This window comes from Aegilops tauschii, chromosome 1 (assembly GCF_002575655.3).
Source record: "Aegilops tauschii subsp. strangulata cultivar AL8/78 chromosome 1, Aet v6.0, whole genome shotgun sequence".
NCBI classification, from domain to species: domain Eukaryota; kingdom Viridiplantae; phylum Streptophyta; class Magnoliopsida; order Poales; family Poaceae; genus Aegilops; species Aegilops tauschii.
The window spans coordinates 494,687,017-494,706,651 of record NC_053035.3 but is presented as its reverse complement, the minus strand read 5'-3'; the positions used below and the strand labels follow the sequence as shown (position 1 = coordinate 494,706,651).

The 19,635-nt window shown below is 48.6% G+C and overlaps 3 protein-coding genes across 3 annotated transcripts; 1 reads left to right on the top strand and 2 right to left on the bottom strand.

The window, feature by feature from the left end:
- Positions 1-902: 902 nt before the first annotated feature.
- On the bottom strand, positions 903-2,417 carry LOC109736431 (S-type anion channel SLAH2-like). The gene has a single exon (XM_073498518.1). The coding sequence runs from the start codon at positions 2,340-2,342 to the stop codon at positions 1,149-1,151; it is 1,194 nt and encodes a 397-aa protein (XP_073354619.1). The 5' UTR covers positions 2,343-2,417; the 3' UTR covers positions 903-1,148.
- A 4,789-nt stretch (positions 2,418-7,206) lies between these two features.
- On the top strand, positions 7,207-13,017 carry LOC109736423 (UDP-glycosyltransferase 88B1-like). The gene has a single exon (XM_020295644.4). The coding sequence runs from the start codon at positions 7,948-7,950 to the stop codon at positions 9,382-9,384; it is 1,437 nt and encodes a 478-aa protein (XP_020151233.1). The 5' UTR covers positions 7,207-7,947; the 3' UTR covers positions 9,385-13,017.
- A 1,591-nt stretch (positions 13,018-14,608) lies between these two features.
- LOC109736422 (S-type anion channel SLAH2-like) lies at positions 14,609-16,931 on the bottom strand. The gene has a single exon (XM_020295643.4). The coding sequence runs from the start codon at positions 16,929-16,931 to the stop codon at positions 15,795-15,797; it is 1,137 nt and encodes a 378-aa protein (XP_020151232.2). The 3' UTR covers positions 14,609-15,794.
- Between the last annotated feature and the right edge of the window lie 2,704 nt (positions 16,932-19,635).

Genomic DNA, 19,635 nt, shown 5'->3' with positions numbered 1-19,635 from the left:
ACAGACCTTCTCCATCGCCGCCTCGCGTTCCGTCGCATCATCCAGCAGCTGGGCGGTCGTCCGCTGCATCGCAACATCTGTCGTCATCACCACACGCTGCGTCGCGCTGCGTCACCGTGGCTCCACATGATGCTGGAATGGTGGCCGCTGCCGGCACTCTCCGGGCGAGGTGCGCGACATGGCAATGCAACACGTGGGTTTTTGTTGCCTGCTACGAAGGGCGCCGGTGCTGCAACTGGCCGACGGCCCTCCGTCGGTGCTGCAAGGAGTGTCGTTAGGCTCCAATAGCAGCTCCGACAATGCGGCTTGATGTTGCTGTGATGCACCCGGTGCCCTTCCGGAGCAGCGAGAAAGCATTACTCGGGTGCTGCTGCTGCGGGGCGATTCGAGTGGTGCGGTCATCTCCATCGGGAGCAAGCATCGGCTACTTCTACTGCGGAGCGAGTCGGGTGGCGATGGTCTCACACCTACGTGCGTTGCGGCGACGTGGGACAGAACGAAGCAGCGTCTGTGCGTTTGACTGAATCAGATGGCTATGTTTCCATCCAGATCATGACGGATCAGACGGCTATCAACCCGGCTGATTCCAAAAGAAATCAGTCGGTTGACGCCTAGCAATGGCCATATTGGTTAATTACTCAGTCACAGAGAGGCGTAGATGGATTTGCACCTCGATCATGACCACATGCTGGCAACGTCGGGTGACGTGCATGCTTGTATTTGTATGGCTGGAAATTTATCAAGGAGAAACTTGAATTTTTCAACTGTTCGCGGTCCATGCATGCAAGCCTCGGTCCGGCCATACTCGACCAGCCGAGGCGCCCAGTGAGTGGTCTTTGTACAAGTGCCGCCTCTATGCACCAACAAACAAGTTGCAACATAACTAATGGATGCCACGACAACATGCAATATAGCCCATGAATTTACTTACGATGAACTCAATTATAATCAACAAAGTTACAAACTCAATGGTTTATTCCCGCAATTATTTATTATAATCAACAAAGTTACAAACTCAATGGTTTATTCCCGCAATTATTTACTACCATGGCAATACAAATTGCTCAAGGATAACGCTCCCAATCTGTTCTCAAAGATGAAAAAGAACAAAGAAAGAAAAAATAGAAATAACTTTATACATGTAAATTCTATTGCTCAATATAAGCTAGACGTGTGTGCATGCAATCTGTTGTGCACCGACGATCAAACGCCCGCTCTGCTCTTTCATGCATGTGCGCCATCACCGGACACTCCCCGGCGCTGTTGCTCGCCCTGGAGTTGGTGCTGGAGTGCTTGGAACCGGAACTGAAATTGGGAATGGAGAGGACGAGATCCTTGACGTCTGAGCTGGACGACCGAATTTGCGTGAGCATCTTGCTGAACTTGGGCTTCCTCCTCGTGATGGCAATGGACACATCGTTGGGGAAGAGGTCTCCACACACGAAGGCGTGGTACAAGGTCGTGGCCAGAACGGCGGTCACGGTCACGACAGCGATCACCGACAGCCCCACCGCCAGTGCCCGCGTCAACAGGTTGTCCACCTCTGACGCATACAACGCGGTCGCTAGGGCCACACTTGTCATTGGGAATGTGTACGCCCACCAGGCCAGCGAGAATCTAAACCCCGTGAAGAGGTTGATGCGCACTACTAGCGACATGTAGAGGAAGAGCGAGATGAAGTAAAGGAGCTTGGCGCCGTCATTGAACTCGCCAGAGATCCTGGCCCATGCCATGGACGCGACGCTCGGCGCGGCGACAAAGAGGAAGAAGACTGGGTGAAGCTCCTTGGGGAGCTGCACGTTGGTGGGGAGCCTCTGGTAGAGGGTGACGAAGAGCACGCCGTAGTGCGCGAGCCCGACGGCGAAGAAGAAGATGGGCAGCTCCCTGAGGCCCATCTTGGCACCGAGCAGCGCACCGACAAAGTTGCCAACAACTGCAAGGTGGTTCGACGGGTTGGCCACTTTGGAGAGGCGCCGCTCTCCACTAGACATCCACTGGCCATAGATCTTTAGGCCGAGGCAGAGGATGGGTAGCATGAGGAGGTTATAGACGACGTGGTGGATCTCCCACACCGGATGCGGCTCACCCTTGACGAGAAAGAGACAAGCGATCCATGGCGCGAAGAAGAAGTTGACGCGCACAGGATGGTGGAACTCACGGCGGACAGCCTCGAAGTAGAAGATGACCTTGAGGAGATAGGTGACGGAGACGATGATGGTGAGAGCGACGGAGACCCACCAGAAGACGTAGTTGGCGGTGGGGTGCACGTGCAGGAACGCCATGGAGGGCTCCGACTCGAGCGTCTTCCACAACATGGCCTGGCTATTCACCCCGAGGCACATCCCGAACGCGCTGATCGGGAACCGGAGAAGGAATGGCCACGTCTCGTCCTTGGGAAGCACCGGGACCTCCGTCGACTGTGCACATCCACGACGATTACACATGGTTTTGACAGGGAAAAGTACATATTTTGCAATGGATGTTAGGTGGTGCTTACGCGAAGGGTGTCGAGCTCGGGGCCTTCGAGTGCGGCGAAGTAGCGGTCGGCCGTGGGCACGTCGTCGTCATCAGAGTTAGTGGACGAGGAGCCGTCATCAACGTGAGGCGCCGGCGGGTCCTGCGGCACTCCTCGGAGGGTGGAGAGCTGCCGCTCAAGGCGACCGGAGAAGGTTTTGAACTGATCGAACCGGCGGTCACGCTCCCGCGTGCTGTCGCTCCGCGGCATCGCCGGCACCTCCCCGCCACTTCTGAGCACCCAGGACGGCTGCGAGTGGAGCTGCGGCTGCTGAACCTCACTTAGTGGTGTCTCACTTGGTGGTGCGGCGGCGCCGGCGTCCCTGGTACGGGGCATTCTGCCGGGGTGGAGCCCTGACCGCGAGTCCGGCACGTTGATGGAGACAGACAACGGCGGCGTGTCCCCGCACGTCGACTCACCGTGAACCGCCGGCACGGCCGCCTCCTTCATCCTGCCGCCACCAGCAGCCGCAGCCTCCGTCGAAACGTCATGGTGGTCACCGGCGCCCGCCCCGGCCAGCCCCGCCATTCTTTTATCCGGCTGATGCCGAACTCCTCTCTCACTCGATCGACCGTGGACTGCTGGAGACGCAGGCAATGTTGGCAACACGGACAGGTAGTTGGTCGTGAATTGCACCGAAGCGTGGCCACCTTATATATATACATACACACATGGCGCGAGCGGGACAAACGACCAGCAACAGAGGGACCGCCCGAGCACGCGGATATGATCTTAAGTAGCGCGCTGGCGGGCCGGCAGTCAAAAGATTGATTTGCCGAGGCGGCTGGTATCCTTATACTACTATTATCATCAAACTTGAGTGCAAGTTAGATTCACACCGTGTTACTTTTTTTTGGCAAGAGGAGTATTTGGTGTTTAGCCTATGTACCTTGCTTAGAAGTTGAGCCATGTGAGTTTAGTTTCATGAAAATGTGTGGCTTGTTTGACCCTCTTTGAAGGTTGAAGTGTTCATCTGGTTAACCGCTCATAATAGTATTTTAACTCAAGACAACCTGTTTTTTAGAAGAGAATGGAATGGTAAATAAGATGGATGTATGTACTGTGATCATCGATCATCTTTCCTTTAAATGTTCCTTGCTAGATTCAGTGGGGGTGTTGTAAGATGTTTGCTAGATTCATGACAAGCTAAATTTTATATTTATATTTATATTTATTATATTGTCAAATGTATATGTTACAGTTTCCCTTCATTTGTTTTGTAATAACTGATGTAATGTACATGTGGATTTCTAAAAAAGTCCCGTTTCACGGACACCTCTCATAACTTGATCATATTTTTTACAACGAAACCTATTTTTTGTTAGTGCTGAATACATGCATGTTGATGCATCTAAATGACCCACACATGTATTAAGACATCTATGCAGTGTCATTGCCACTTTGAGCAGCCGTGAACTTCGCTAGTGAACACTAATTCAAACATACCTCCACTCTCGCTGTCCAACTCATCTTATAAACAAAAATGTACTGCTAGATATATGCATGGTGATGCATCTATGTAATCCATGCATATTGATGATCAAAGGCATTTTACGTTGACATTGGTCATTCTTGACTATATATTGTCGATAAAAAATGAAATTAAGATAACCAAAACATCATATATTTTGGCACAAAGGTAGTCCGCCCAATATTAGCTTTAATTCCACCATGTTTAATTCATACTTAAATTAGAACTCATATTCTCAATAAATATTATTCCAAAATTACGCTATTAATAGCCTTCGTGAAATACTGTACGTGCTAGGATTGACTGCTATACTAAGGTTTGCCTATATTTTGTTTTGATTAAGATATATTTATAATATCTATCTCTATTTATTAAAGTAGACTTTACTTAGTATTGCAGAGAGTTGCTATGTTATGTATAATCCATAATGCTAACATAATGTGCAACCGGGATTAAGCGAATGCGAAGGGAACAAAGAGGACAAATCAATCACGTATTGCTGACAAAAGCAACGATGTCATGACACGTAACTTACATCATGACTCGTAGGAATCGGATAACTTTGTTCAACGGCACTGGAACCAGACTGCTTAGTGTCTTATTTTAACTTTTGGCGGGCGAGCTTACTGTCTCGTGTGAACGCTTAAGAAACCGAACTGCATCGTGGGGATTGGTTAAAAAACTCTGTGATGTGATGGCTTGTTTGCCTGTAATTTCAATAATATAATTAAGAGATTCACAGCAAGGGCTCCTTAATATGATAAACAGAGGAGTTTTTCTTTTGGAAATGAAAGCTTTTATTGATTTACATCACCATCATCTACGTGATAGTATGATACGGTTTCAAGGGGAAAGAAATGATAGTATGATGCAGTTTAAAGAAAAAATGATACTCACTCGGATCCAAAATAAGTGTCGAAGTTTTGAACTAAGATTGAACTAACCTTTTTTTGAAAATTGCGACATTTATTACGAATCGATGGGAGTAGAAAAAAGATAGTACGATGCAACTGTAAATTCAGACTTTTTTTTATCGAAAGGGGTTTCCTCCCACCCCATTTTTATTAGAAAACGGGGCAGTAAATTCAGACTTTCAGCCTCATCGTCATAGATTCATAGAGTAGTTTAAGATGTCTGCAAGATCTCAACTAATATAGACTATGTCGCTGCGTATCGGTTGCGCTGCAAGCCGGATACGCTAGAGTGTACCATCTTCAACAGCCGTCGACCAAGCTCCACTCCAACAACAACAACAAAAAAACAGCTGTCGACCAGGTCAGTCAGCCGCGCCGGCACGGAAGGAAACACGAAGACTCGACGCATCAGCGCACAGGCGGCATCGCACGTAGCACCAAAAGCTAGCTATACCTATAGCGCGCGTCGCCCTGTGGCAGCAGCGGTCGCGGCCGGCGGATCCCTCCATGCCTGGTTCGTTCGTCAACGTCGAAAATGCGACGTCACCGCTGACTACTCCGGTCGCCGTTGCCGCCGTCTTTTGAGCTATAATAATCCTAAAGAAGGAGAAGAGCCGACCTGGAGATACAGAAAAAATTGGTGCAGCCATGGTGTGCCCAGCCTAATAGATAGGTCGAGCTAATTTTGCCATATTGATTCATACAGAGATGACCAACGATGGTACAGAGAAGAGCTCACGGAAGAGAAAACTTGGTGATTTCACCCAAGCCGCCCCAGAATCCTTCCGCCACCGGCAGACGAGCAGCACCACCAGACCTCCTCCCTCGCCTCCGCCATAGGTCCAACCAGCCCCCGAGCGTGCTGGCCGGCCGCCAGATCTGGCGAGCAACCGAGCCGCCACTGCACGCCAGCCCTGCAGCCCGCCGTCGCTCCCAGCCACCCACCGGGAGGGGCTCCACCACCACGGCACCGGTACTCCGCTCCGGCCCCCGTGAGCCGACGATCAGGCCGCCGCCGCCCCAGCCGCAGCAGCAAACACACACACCGGCGCTGCCAGAATTTCCCACGCCACCTTTGGCAGCCGGGAAGTGGCTGGGTGGTGAGGTGGATGGAGAAGAGAAGGAGGAGGAGCGCTTGATGGTGAGGTAGAGGAGGAGGAAGATCGAGGCGGAGCGGCGCTGGGTGTTGAGGACGAGATGAATGGCCAAGTGTAGGAGGGGCAGTCACTGGGCGCTCAGTGGGGATTTGTTGCTTGCTATTGCTTTTTTAATCAATTGTTGTTGCTGTACACCGACTGGAAGCTGCTGGATGCTATGCGTGCTAGCACAAAAAAAAATCCTTTGGATTTATGTGTGATCGTTAATGGCGCTGGTTGATTATTTGACTGTACCGAGCTGGTACACTTGCACTCTGATGGCAACAATTCCAACTTATGCCATCTGCTGATATTCATGTTGCTGTCATCTTGGAAATAAATTAAATATTATACTGTAGTTCATAGGAAAGGAGCAGAAACCTGGACAGAACATAGAGTTGTGTTGTACCTATACTGAGAAAGGTTTATAGATGAAACAAGTTATGATTATTAGTCATGGTAGCTCTAGGAACAACTAGAGTAAACTAGGTATTGTAATGCTGGACTAAGGATGGACCGTGCTCGGAGAAATCAAAAATCTGCTGCCCTCCGTGGCATAATATATCCAACATGTTCCAATTGTGCTTTGCAGAATTTTTCTTGGAAGCGTACCGAGCAGGCCATATATTCAACAAAACTCTGAAACGACGCACTATGCCTTTTCTTGAACGCGACTAGGTACATGTCAAAACCATTTTTCATACTCATGGAACTAAGTTTGGACCTGAAATGGTCTCACATAAAAGGAAGGCGAAAATGAATTGTGGACTTGTAACTATGAACCTTCTTCTGTACAGAGATGTACACTACACACACGACTATACAATTTGTTAGAAAACAATTCTTCTACCCACTTTGCACCTCACCGTCTTTTAGGAAGATTTTAATCTGTATTATTCTTTTGCACACTATCGATCAGATAAATTTAAAGAGCGGCTGAATTTTGACTTGCACATTTTCTTATGAATAGACGATTCTCAATGGTACCATAAACTTTTTTGCTACCGAAGATCCTAAAATAGTGGAACTGAATGGAGCAAGGACAATAAGCTTCAGGATAAGAACTCACAACCTCCTGTCCTGTCTCACCTCCTATTTTAGATACAATCCAACCAGTTCATCATTTTTTTTTAGATTACCAGTTCATCATATATGTAAGCTGTTTGGAGGATCAACAAAAGGTACCGAAGGAAAGGAAGCGAAAATGAATTAACCCAGCCCAAAGGAAGGGAACGAAGAGAAAAAGCCCATATTTACTGAAATGGTGATTTGCAACTGTACGGTTATACGAGGACAAAGCGGGGTCTGGTTGGCTTTTTTTCCTCTCTCTTCTTTCTGGACAGTGGCTGGACTGTTCTTCCAGACGTGTGGGAAGGATTTGGATGGTATAACGCTATTACTGGACACTGCCGAAGATAACATGTTTACTAAGTTAGGTATGTATCATATTTATTTTCTCCCGTTGCAACGCACGTGCATTTGTGCTAGTATATATAAACCGAATATACTCTAATACTTGTTTTTTTACAAACGAGACTAACTAGAGACCGGCTAAAAGCTACTCTACCTAACAGCGTACTGATTCAAACCTCTGTCGGTCGGTCTGTCTGTCTGTCTGTCTGTCTGTCACGTGCATATATATGCTTCCTCCGCAAGGTACCCCGATTGTCCAGGCAGCTACCAGGAAACATCGTCTTGAAGACTTGAACCACCACAAATTACTTTATCCGAGGTAGATTTAGAAACTGACTATATAACATCAGCATATATTTGAGTCCTGAGATCCATGCCCAAACTACTTCTCTCGCAAGGCAGAACGGCAACGACAACTATTTACACCTGGCCAGTGCCAGTGCCACCTGCTACATATTCGCAAAACATTGCAGTCCACCCACCTTCCATAGGCTCGAGATGAAGCAGACCGTGGTGATGTACCCCGGCGCCGGCGTCGGCCACGTTGGCCCCATGTCGGAGCTCGCCAACGTCTTCCTCGAGCATGGCTACGACGTCACCGTGGTGCTCGTCGAGCCGCCTTTCAAGTCGACAGACTCCGCCGCCACCGCCATCGAGCGCATCGCCGCCTCCAACCCGTCCATCTCCTTCCATGTCCTCCCGCCCCTCCCTGCTCCAGACTTTGCAGCCTCCGGCAAGCACCCTTCCCTACTCATGCTCCAGCTCTTGCACGACTATAACGAGCGGTTGGAAGCGTTCCTCCGCGGCATCCCCCGGAAAAAGTTGCACTCTGTCATCCTCGACATGTTCTGCGTCCACGCCACCGACGTCTGCGTGAAGCTCGGCGTCCCGGTCTACACGTTCTTCGTCGGGGGCGCCTCGTGCCTGTCTGTCCTAACCCAGGTCCCGGCACTGATCGCCGGCAGGCAGACGGGCTTGAAGGAACTCGGGGACATGCCCCTCGATTTCCTCGGCGTCCCGCCGATGCCAGCGTCTCATCTCATCAAGGAGCTGCTGGAGCACCCCGAGGATGAGATGTGCAAGGCCATGACAGACATCTGGAAGCGCAACACGGAGACCATGGGCGTTCTGGTGAACACGTTTGAGTTGTTGGAGAGCCGGGCGGTGCAGTCTCTCATGGACCTCCCCGGCAGAAAGCTGCCTCCGATCTACTGCGTCGGGCCGCTGGTCAGCAAGGGCACCAAGGATCATTACAAAGCAGAGAGGAACGAGTGCCTTGAGTGGCTCGATGCGCAGCCCGACCGCAGCGTGGTGTTCCTCTGTTTCGGGAGCATGGGCACGCTCTCGGCGGAGCAGCTCAAGGAGATGGCCGTTGGGTTGGAGAGGTCAGGGCAGCGGTTCCTGTGGTCCGTGCGCAAGCCCGCCGGAAGCAACAGCCCGAAGAAGTACTTGGAGGTGCGCCCCGAGCCGGACCTTGACGCGCTGCTGCCTCAAGGATTCCTACAGCGGACAAAGGGCAGGGGCCTTGTCGTCAAGTCGTGGGCGCCGCAGGTGGCCGTGCTCCGCCACCAGGCGACAGGCGCGTTCGTGACGCACTGCGGATGGAACTCGGTGCTGGAGGCCGTTGCGGCTGGAGTGCCGATGTTGTGCCTGCCGCTGGAAGCGGAGCAGAAGATGAACAAGGTGTGCATGACAGAGGACATGGGCGTCGCTCTCGAGCTGGAGGGATACATGGCAAGTTTTGTCAAGGCAGAGGAGGTGGATGCCAAGGTGAGGCTGGTGATCGAGGGCGAGGATGGGAGGCAGCTCAGGGCCCGGGTGGCTGCTCGCAGGGAAGAGGCCAAGGCGGCGCTGGAGGAAGGGGGCTCGTCGCGGGCGTCGTTTGCCCGGTTTTTGTTGGATGTGGACAATCTCGGAAAGCAGCTCAGCGAGTGACGCACTACTTGCAAATTGCGACTGTTCTTTGCCTTCTACGTATATGTTTCTAGTCCAAGTTTCCCTCTTGTTTATATTTTACTCGTAGTTGCATTGCATGGTCAATCACTTAACTTGCTAGCATGTGCGTAGCACCATTTAAAACCATTAAGCTACGCGTGAAGGGTGGCCAACCAGCTACGCCACGTGGCGCAAGCTGGTTGGCCGCGGTGAGAAATCTTTTGCAACTTTTTTAGATGAAAGTGTGGATTATTTTTTAAATACATATTTTTTAGATGGAGATGATGACCTCTGGTATTTTTTAAATGGAGGGTTATGCAAAGTGGCACTCGCTGGTAGGCTGGAGTGGTAATTTTTTCTTTTTTCTTTTTTACCTCTTTTTTAGATGAAGGTGAGGATATTTTTTGAGATGTTATTTTAGACGGAGGCAAGGACTTTATGTATTTTTTTAAATAAAAATGTGCGCACAGCTTTCTCTCAAGCGGCGCCACAGGGGGGCGGCCCAATCACTAGTCTTAATAAATCGGCTGTGTAAGTGCCAAGTACCGCAATTACCTCCACACATATTTAGGATGTTTTCTCTTCCTGGCAATAATGGATCGACTATGTAGAGTGATACCTTCCCAAGTGTTCAACCGCACGACAAGGTATTGGATTTGAATTTTATTCCACATTGTTCAACTTTATTTTTCTTTTGGACCGCAACACTTCAACTCTAGCTAGGTTGCTTGATAATCGTGATCCTGTTTCATGTCAGACCATGGAGACAACAAAAAATCTTTTGAATTTTATGTTGCTTACTATTGCTGCGTTGTGAGAGCTTTCTAGTTTCATTTGCCTTCTTCGTTAATGCATGTTCTTTTTCAGACGAATGCCTTGCATTTATGCATATATCAAACTGGGCATCAGTATGGAGTTGGATTTGTAGCACACATGGACGGGGACACGCAAATTGTGGGCTATCGATTAGCATTTTGATCTTGTATAAGAGTCGGTATATTTGTGTAATGTCATTGTAAATTGAAGCATTATACATGTCCTTGTGGCGTAGTGTAACTATTCATGTGGGGTAGCCTAACATACAATTACTGAAACTAACGTAGACAATTCCGCAAAACAAAAATAGCTAACGTAGGCAAGTAGCAGGGACGAGCACTCTGTTCTTCTAGTCCACTCTCATCCTACAAGAACAATCATCATGGAGCAAGATTTTGTTGTTCTTCGCGTCAATGATATCAACAATACTACTAGGACATGTTTGGTTGCATGCATTTCCCTCAACCGAGCCCGCCGGAAAGTTTGTGTCCCGTTTGGTTGCTTGCTTACATTGTTGGGCCTGCATCGCACGAAGTTTAAAACGTCTCTGAGCCTGACTCGCTCGTAACACTCAGATCGGCAGTTTCTCTAGAGCCAGGTCGAGCTGAGCCACAACGAGCGCACATGGGTTGGGGCCCTTGCACGAGAGGAGGTTGGAGGGATGCGAGCTATGTAGGTGCTTCTTCTTCTACCTTCACTAACCTCCTCCCTAATCTCCTTTCTTCCTTCTCCCCTCTAATCTACACAACGGTGCTTTGGTTTGAGATAAGTTCTACACAAAAAAGATGCACGTCGATGTTACGGTTCCATTCAGGCGATTGGTTCGTAGTTTCGTCGATAGTAAATGCTCAATTTTGTGTTCACGTTTGGAGCTATTTCGGACGAATTTTGTCAAATTCGTCGCGCACGATCGACCATTTGAAAATTCCGTTGGCCAGTAGCCTAATCTTGCAGTTCCTTACGACATTCGTGTTGCAAGTTTTCTGTTTGGAAGATTGTTCATCTGGGCCTTCTCTCCTCAATCCGCCATGACGCACACTGTATTTCTTCTACTCGGTCCTCCGCTTCATAGCCCTCCTATTCGTCCCTCTCGACGGCGGCGCCGTTCCTCTTGACCTCCTTGCCCGCGTCCTACTACACTGGAGTCGTTTCCGGCATCGTTCATCTCGGCCTCCTCTCTCTCGACCTACTGCACTGACGCTGCCGTGGCGCACGCACTGCATTTCTCCTCCTCTTGTCTATGTCTCCGTGCGGACTTTCTCTGCGGCGACGAGGCTAGCAACTAGTTCGCCGCGCTGCCGACGAGGTCACTCGCGCACGAATCCGTGCTCGTCGTGTCGGACGCGGAGCCACGACCACCGTCCACCGCAGTCGCCATGGTTTGATACACACTACATTTCTCATCCCTGTTCCTCTGCCTCAGCGCTCCTCCGCACAAACTTTCTCTGCGGCGGCGATGCTAGCAATAAATTCGCCACGACACCGGCAAGAACGCTCGCCCGAGACTTTATGCAATATGTGTGTGTGTTTGTGTGTGTGTGTGTGTGTGTGTGTGTGTGTGTGTGTGTGTGTGTGTGTGTGTGTGTGTGTAACAATGTGCAGACGTCGACTTTTTGCCTGTTTTACTTCAACCAGGCTGAGCTAGCCAGGCCCGGCTCCTACGGCAACCAAACACGCCCCTAGAGTTATATCCGATTTTGGTAAAAAGGTTTGTCGTTCTTGAATATTTCTTGTCCCTAGCTGTTTGTTCTTGTATCTGTAATATTAGTTGAATCTGATCACTGATGTTTTTGTTTTTGGTATGTATTATTCTACTTGCTTCATTAGTTTGTAGTACCTATCTGTTTGAAATATCAATTCGTTGTGCTATGAATATTATGATCTTGAATCTTACAGCGGGAATAGAACTGCTAGACGTATGGTTATCTACCTAAAAAGGTTTTCTTAAGTTACAGAAAGTGAAACTTAATGTTTTGAGTCTTAAGTTGCCAGTTCTTATTAATGGAACTTAATGTATTGAAACTTTTATATATTCATTTGACTACATGACTAATAAGATTAGAATTATACTTGTCTGTTTATTTTGTAATACCTATCTATTGGACGTCTTAAGTCTCTGTGCAATAAAATATTACGTTGTTGAATCTTACAACGGAAATAAGACCGCCAGGCATATACTAGCATTGCCCGCGCGGCACGCCGCGCCCCATTGATACGTTCCGTTCATAAGAAGTGTTTTTATTGTTTACAGTAAGACTCAATTTATTATCACAATACATGGTGCATGCATGTGTGATGCCGCGTAGGTGTTGGCATTACTAAGAATTGTAGCTAATGGGTTTGCATTAGCCTGCACTCAACCAATGATAAAAAGGACTGAAATTGTAAAGAGTTACTTACTGAAAGCCACCATAATAATCAATACCAGATTTTGCTGAATCAAAATAGAAGTGTTACATCAGTGAATTTATCAATGCTAAGAAAGCCATCTATAATATAATCATAATGAAGAAAAGAAATATATAACAGCATGGCAGCGACTTGAATCAGGAGAGAAGTTTGAATACATTTTATGGCATGACTTTCGATGTAATGAAACAAATCTAACTATATTACAAATATAGTTAACAACTGACTACTTGAAGAACGTGAGAAGATATATATATATCCTAAAACTAATAGTATTACTTTACTGGATCAGTTTATGATCTTCTGTACTCACATTCTTCTCATATATTAGCAACAGCTATATTAAAACTCAGATTCTCGCTACTTAGAGCTTCTCTGTTAGCTATGGTCATATTAGGTTTAATCTTGAGAGAAATAGTAAAGTTTGGAGAGTGACCAAGGATATAGACTATTAACTACCACTGAATGTTTGTGATGCTGATTGCATGAAAATTTTGCTTGCCACGGTTGAGGGTACAACATTCAGTTAGGAACCCTTCTAAAGAAATCATCATCTATAAATGAAAATAATTGCGGGTTAAAAAACCTTTTGGAAATTGCACCATATATATCAAGTAAACAAAAAGAACTGTTGCTGAACTAATCAAGTTTGGGGTAGGGGAAAACATTACCAATGCAATTCCTTGCTTAATTAGTTCGTCCTCCTAAAGAGCATTTGCAAACAGGGAAAACAAAATCAAGGAACGACTCTGAAGTATATGAATAGGGATTGATTCTCCTTTCACTTTCAAGTGCATATTTCTGCTTCACAAAGTCATTATGAGTCTTTCGCACATCTAGAGTAGACTAATTAACTTGCTTTGATTCACCGCTCCTACACTCAATAGATGAAGGGCTAGCTAAAGTCTAGTCTAAATATAGTCGCCAACAATTTTAGCTAGTGAATCGCAAATAATAGAGCCGGTCATCTTCTAACAGGAAGCACGCACAGTGTACAACCTGGAGTGCACCTAACGATTACACGGCCACGTGCATGACCCATGCACGCAAGCTCGCGCGTACAACCTGGAGTGCATCTAACAATTGCACAAGCACGTGCATGGCCATGCTGGCAAGCACGCGTGTACAACCTGAAGTACCCCCAAGAATTACACAGCCACTGCATGGCCATGCAAGCAACCACACGCGCACGGCTGGCAACACCCGCACAAATCAAAGCAGTACACTCCCTCCGACTAAACCATGACCACGTTGTAATTTAGTACGTGTAATTTAATTTGCCCGCTATTGACCAATATAATGATTACCTACTTCGACCCACGTACACACCATGCATACACAGGGCAAGGAGCGAGAAAATACCAGAATTCAAAACGGGCAAGCAACCAGTAGCAACAACAGTATGCTGCACAACCCGATCCGGCTCGCAAAAAGGAACACCTGCAAAAATAGAACGCACCACACATATCAAAGTACCATCCAACAACAATCAACAAAAAAATTTCTACTGAACATAAATCATATTGCACCTACTGAAACACACAGATGCTGAATTATTCTGTGGGATTTTTGCCTACTTATATCTCTTTGTGTTGCCTACAAAAACAACTTCTCTAAAATCTTGCCTACATTCTGAAGACCCTGATGCAAAACATGGATTAAAATGAACATATACGCCTTTCCTGAAAATCCCTTCTCGGCCTTGAGTATGCTGCATCTCTCAAACCCATTGCTCTCATCCCGTGGATGGTAGCAGCTAGCCATCCTCGTGCTACCCCCACCATTAAAAATAGTGAAGAAATGCGCGAGTCAGCAAAAAATTGAGCATAAAAATGTTGCACGGGCAGCTATGGCCCTTACTTTTCAAAAAAAAAAAAGCTATGGCCCTCACTGTTTTGCTTGGCCGTGTGATTTGCGTTTCCGTGCTCATGATTTCCATCACCGATTTGCTCCCGCTCCCTCGTGATCTACATCCACCCCGTCACCATTGGTCGCCGTTGATGGCCAGGACGCGTAGGCAAAACAATCATGGAGGCCAAAAAGCACAAGGAACTCACCTCTGGCCGCGGATGTAGCAGAGCGCCTCGTCCCCCCGTCTTCCGCTGCCGCGCACAGCCAACGGCTCCGGCCCCCTCCTTTTCCCCTGGCGCGGGTGCGAGCCGCTCTGCTCACCCGTCGCGCGGTTGACTTGCAGGTGACCACCTCCCCCCGATGTGTTGCTCGCTTCGCCGGTTCGCTTCTCTGCTGTTCGTCGTCGATTGAGAGTGGGATCAAAAGGCCCGCTTTCCCAATCGAATCTCCTCCCTCCGCTACCCACAAGAACCACCAACAACAGAGTCCGACGACACCTCGCAACAGAGGGAAGGAAGCACAGAAGTAAACGGAAAGATCTCCGGAAGGCGCGAGAGATGCGGCACCGATCAGAAGAGATGGCGGGCTCCCGAAGCAACGTCAACAGCGACAGCGCCAGCGCCATCTAGAGGGGGCGACAGAGATATGTAGGCGGCACCGCTCCGCCAGAAAGAACGACGGCACCGCGTACCAAACCGACAGCAACCAGACAAAAGCAGCACGCACGAGAACCAATGAGCAGCAGAAAGCGACGCGACGACTGAACCAACAGCGGCCGAATAGAAATGAAAGGAAGCATGGAAGCAGAACGACCACGCCACCGTACAAACTGCCGCACAGGCAACAAAAATTGCTAAACCAACTAACACAACCATCACACACGTTCAAAAAAATTGAAACGAAACCCTCGATACACAACGCATTTGTACCCCGCCATTTACCAAAAAAATACACGTGCCATGTTCAAACTTACCCATAGGTCATTTTCATCCAAGTGGGTGAATATTGGAGCGAAAACGCTCCCGGATATAGAGGCTTGGGTATCTTGCATCTTACACATTCGGCCATACATTGCACACTGATGATATATAGATATGCACCTCCGGTGAATGAAAATACATACTTATAAAAGTAAGTGAGATTTATCTGCAAATCTGTAATAATATCACCATCATGGCAATGCAAATTACTCAAGGACATTGCTGCTAATCTACCACTATGTGCAGCAAATATATAAAGATGAAAAAGAATGAAAAAAAAAAGAAATATCTATGTGGTAGATATGCATGCAGCATGCGTGCACCCTATTGTGCACGGGACATCTAACACTCTGCTCATACATGCCCGTGTGACACCGGAGACTCGTTGCTGTTGCTGCTTGTTCTGGAGTTGGAACATGAGTCACCGGAGTACGTGTCGTTCTTGGAATTGGAATTTGAACTAGTGATGGAGAGGTCGAGCTCCTTGACGTCCGAGCTAGAAGAGCGGAGATGCGCGAGGATCTTGCTGATTTTGGGCCTGCGCTGTGTAATGGCGATGGAGACGTCGTTAGGGAAGAGGTCTTTGCGCACGAAAGCATGGTACACGGTAGTGGCCAACACACCGGTGATCATGACAGCGGCAATCCCTGACAACCCGACCGCTAGTGCCCGCATTAGCACATTGTCCACCTCCGACGCATACAACACTGTTGCCACGGCTACGCTCGTGATCGGGAACGTGTAGGCCCACCACGACAATGAAAACCTGAACCCTCGAAAGAGGTTGATGCGCACCACCAGCGACATGTAGAGGAAGAGCGAGATGAAATAAAGGAGCTTGGCGCCATCGTTGAACTCGCCGGAGATGCTTGCCCAGGCCATCGAGGCGACGCTAGGCGCGGCGATGAAGAAGAAAAATACCGGGTGGAGCTCTTTGGGTAGTTGCATGTTGGTGGGGAGCCTTTGGTAAAGGGTGACGAAGAGTACAACATAGTGCGCTAGCCCGATAGCGAAGAAGAAAATGGGCAGCTCTCGGAGGCCCATCCTAGAGCCGAGAAGCGCGCCGACAAAGTTGCCGACAATAGCGAGGTGGTTGGACGGGTTAGCTACCTTGGAGAGTCGGCGCTCGCCGCTCGACATCCATTGGCCATAGATCTTAATGTCGAGGCAGAGGATGGGAGCCATGAGGAGGTACCACACGATGTGGTGGATCTCCCACACCGGCTGCGGCACGCCCTTGACGAGAAAGAGGCAAGCGATCCAAGGCGCAAAGAAGAAGTTGACGCGCACTGGGTGGTGGAACTCCCGGCGAACGGCCTCAAAGTAGAAGATAACCTTGAGGAGGTAGGTGATGGAGACGATGGCGGTGAGGACGACAGATGCCCACCAGAGGACGTGGTTGACGGCGGGGTGCGCGTGGAGGAATGCCGTTGAGGGCTCCGACTCGAGCGTCTTCCACAGCATCGCTTGGGTGCTCATGCCAAGGCACATCCCGAACGCGCTAATCGGGAACCGGAGAAGGAACGGCCATTGCTCATCCTCAGGCAGCACTGCCACCTCCGTCGGCTGCATGTCCACACTCTTGTTAGAGACTGACGATGATGCTTGTTATAAGAAGGTGAAAGTTTTGGTCGGAATGTGGAATACCTACCCGAAGGGTCTCGAGCTCGGGGCCTTCGAGGGCGGCGAAGTAGCGATCGGCTGACGGGACTATGTTTTCCTCGTCGGTGTCCTCGCTCGAGATATTGGGCGCGGCACCATGCTCGATGTCAACTGGCGGCAGCCCATGCTGCAGACCGCGGAGGCGGCCCGAGAAGGTCTTGAAGTTGTCAAACCGGCGGTCCAGCTCCCGCGTGCTGTCGCTCGGCAGCAGCGCTGGTGCCTCGCCGCCGCCTACCAGGGATCGCCATGAGTGGTGCTGGGTCTTCTTCATCAGCCGCGGCTCGCCGGGGATGTGATCTTCGAGCTTTGACTCGCTCGGCAGCACCGGAGCCGTGCCCATTTCGGGGTTGCACGAGCTGATGGACGGCGGCATGTCAAGCTGCGCCTGCGAGAGGTAGAGCCGCGACGGCGAGCCTGGCAAGCACGGCGTCTCAGCGTGAGCAGCCGCGGCCGCGTCCTTGATGGTCAGCTTGCTGGTGCCGCCGACGACAACGGCGGCCTCCATCACAGAAGCGGCATGACCATGCTCACTAGCGACTGCGGCCTGCGACGGGGCACAAAGGAGAAGCGGCTCCGGGGACAGAGCACTCCCTGCCTCGCCATCCAGTACCCCTGCCATCTGGATGCTGGTCTCTCTGGACGCCATGGAAGCAACTCAAGCTCTCAAGAGCTAAACACAACGCTGGCAGCAGGGGGTGGTTCGTCGTGGATGTATGTGTATCCCGTTGTGGCTGCCTTATATATACACATGGCGAGTAGGACAGAAAGAGGATCTGCAAATCGATCGGAGGCAAGTGGCACGCCGGCAATCACATGGACCGGAACACGTACGTACGAAGGTTCCACGCATCACTGCACGTTGCAGGTACCCAAAAGGCAGCTATATTGTTTTTTTAAACACAGTACAGACATAGACACTCATACATACGCATAATACAGCTATCTGACAAGGCCCGGCATCCTCCACACCTAAAATTTGAAGCAAATACACTTTGGTGATGTGCAACATGCTGCATTGCATGAAGTCAAAAAGTTAAGCCTGCCTTTGCTGTCGTGAGCCTTGACCAGTTGACCTAGAGAGCCAGGTAGCCCGTGTATTCCGTCATTAGTCGCGCCACATGCCGTGCATGCATGCATGCAAAGGCCGACTTGCTCTTGATTCTCGTGTTTCTGGCCTGGTGCATTTGTGCCCCGACCACTACATGACATGCATGCAAAGGGCGCCCTTTCGTGCATACGTGGAGCCAGCTTTGGGTGATCGCTTGACCAAGGAAAAGTAGGTGGAGTAGTACTACGTTTACTCACTCAACTACTGTCCCGATACGGACAACACCTGACTTGTCATGGGCCAAAAGTCTTTAGATTTGATCGTTTATCTATTAAAATACATAGGTTTTGATGATAACTTGGCGACCAGTTCAGCCACGTGGCATGAGCGGCAGGTCAGCACAAAAATTAAAAAAAATGTTAAGTAAAAGTAGAGGACAAATGATGAAGAGACATAAGGCTGCCCGTAATGAAGTGTCATGCATACCAACTAAGCAATATTGATGAGGTGGCATAGAATTAAATAAAAAAAGAGTTAAGTATCATAATAAATGATGTGCTACTATGTGTTATACATGGTAATAAATGAAGTCATCTAGTATTACTATGATACCAATATATGATACTATGCACTACAGATGTAGCAGCACATACTATGATACTAGTATGTGATACACCGACTACAACCATGATCGAGACTCGGAGAAAGACCATCCATGTATAATAGGAGTAAATGTTTTACCGCTGTTCTTTTCCCGTAGAACTATGTTTTACCGCGTCATAACCTGCACCGATCATGGGGGTACATGTGAAGATCATGGGGATGCATGTACACATGTAGTGCGTCTAGTACCATCGAGGATCTTCATACTAGACAACTGACGTGGATCAATGTACGCAAGTTATTATTTCTATCAGCTCGATCAGTTCGTGTCTTCGTGATCAAGTATCTTTATAATACTTTCCTTTTGCACTACTCAGGCGCATGCACGTGCGTACACGTCGATGCATGCATGCATGTACGGTCCGTACATTCGTTTATCAGGAGTCAACTAGTGTGGAGTTTGTGTCCGGGACGGCCATTTTTGGCTCTTGGGTGCCGGAGAAGCCATTATACCGATGATAAGTGCCTGAAGATGCTATGGCATAATCGGGGAGGGTCAGAAATGATATAATACATAACGCATACATTTTCTTTTTGAGGTGAACATAATAGTACATGGAAGGATGGCAGTTTACAATGAATGTACTAATATATTGGTTGTAATAGCATATTATATTATGTAACGGAGTAAATGAATTTTAAAATTCCGATTTTTATAGATGTTCATGTTAGTGTAACAAGCGTGCTTAAAAAAATTTATGCGAAAGCGAAACAGGATAGTAGTGTTTCGTCAGTGAAAAAATAGAATTAAGTGTAACATTTGAAGGTAGCATTTGGCGTTCTACTTGCTTTTTTGCACAGTTCAAAATGCTTAAAGCTTTC

Coding starts and splice junctions, on each gene's coding strand:
- LOC109736431 (XM_073498518.1), bottom strand. CDS start 2,342: ATGTGCCTCGGGGTGAATAGCCAGGCCATGTTGTGGAAGACGCTCGAG.
- LOC109736423 (XM_020295644.4), top strand. CDS start 7,948: ATGAAGCAGACCGTGGTGATGTACCCCGGCGCCGGCGTCGGCCACGTT.
- LOC109736422 (XM_020295643.4), bottom strand. CDS start 16,931: ATGTGCCTTGGCATGAGCACCCAAGCGATGCTGTGGAAGACGCTCGAG.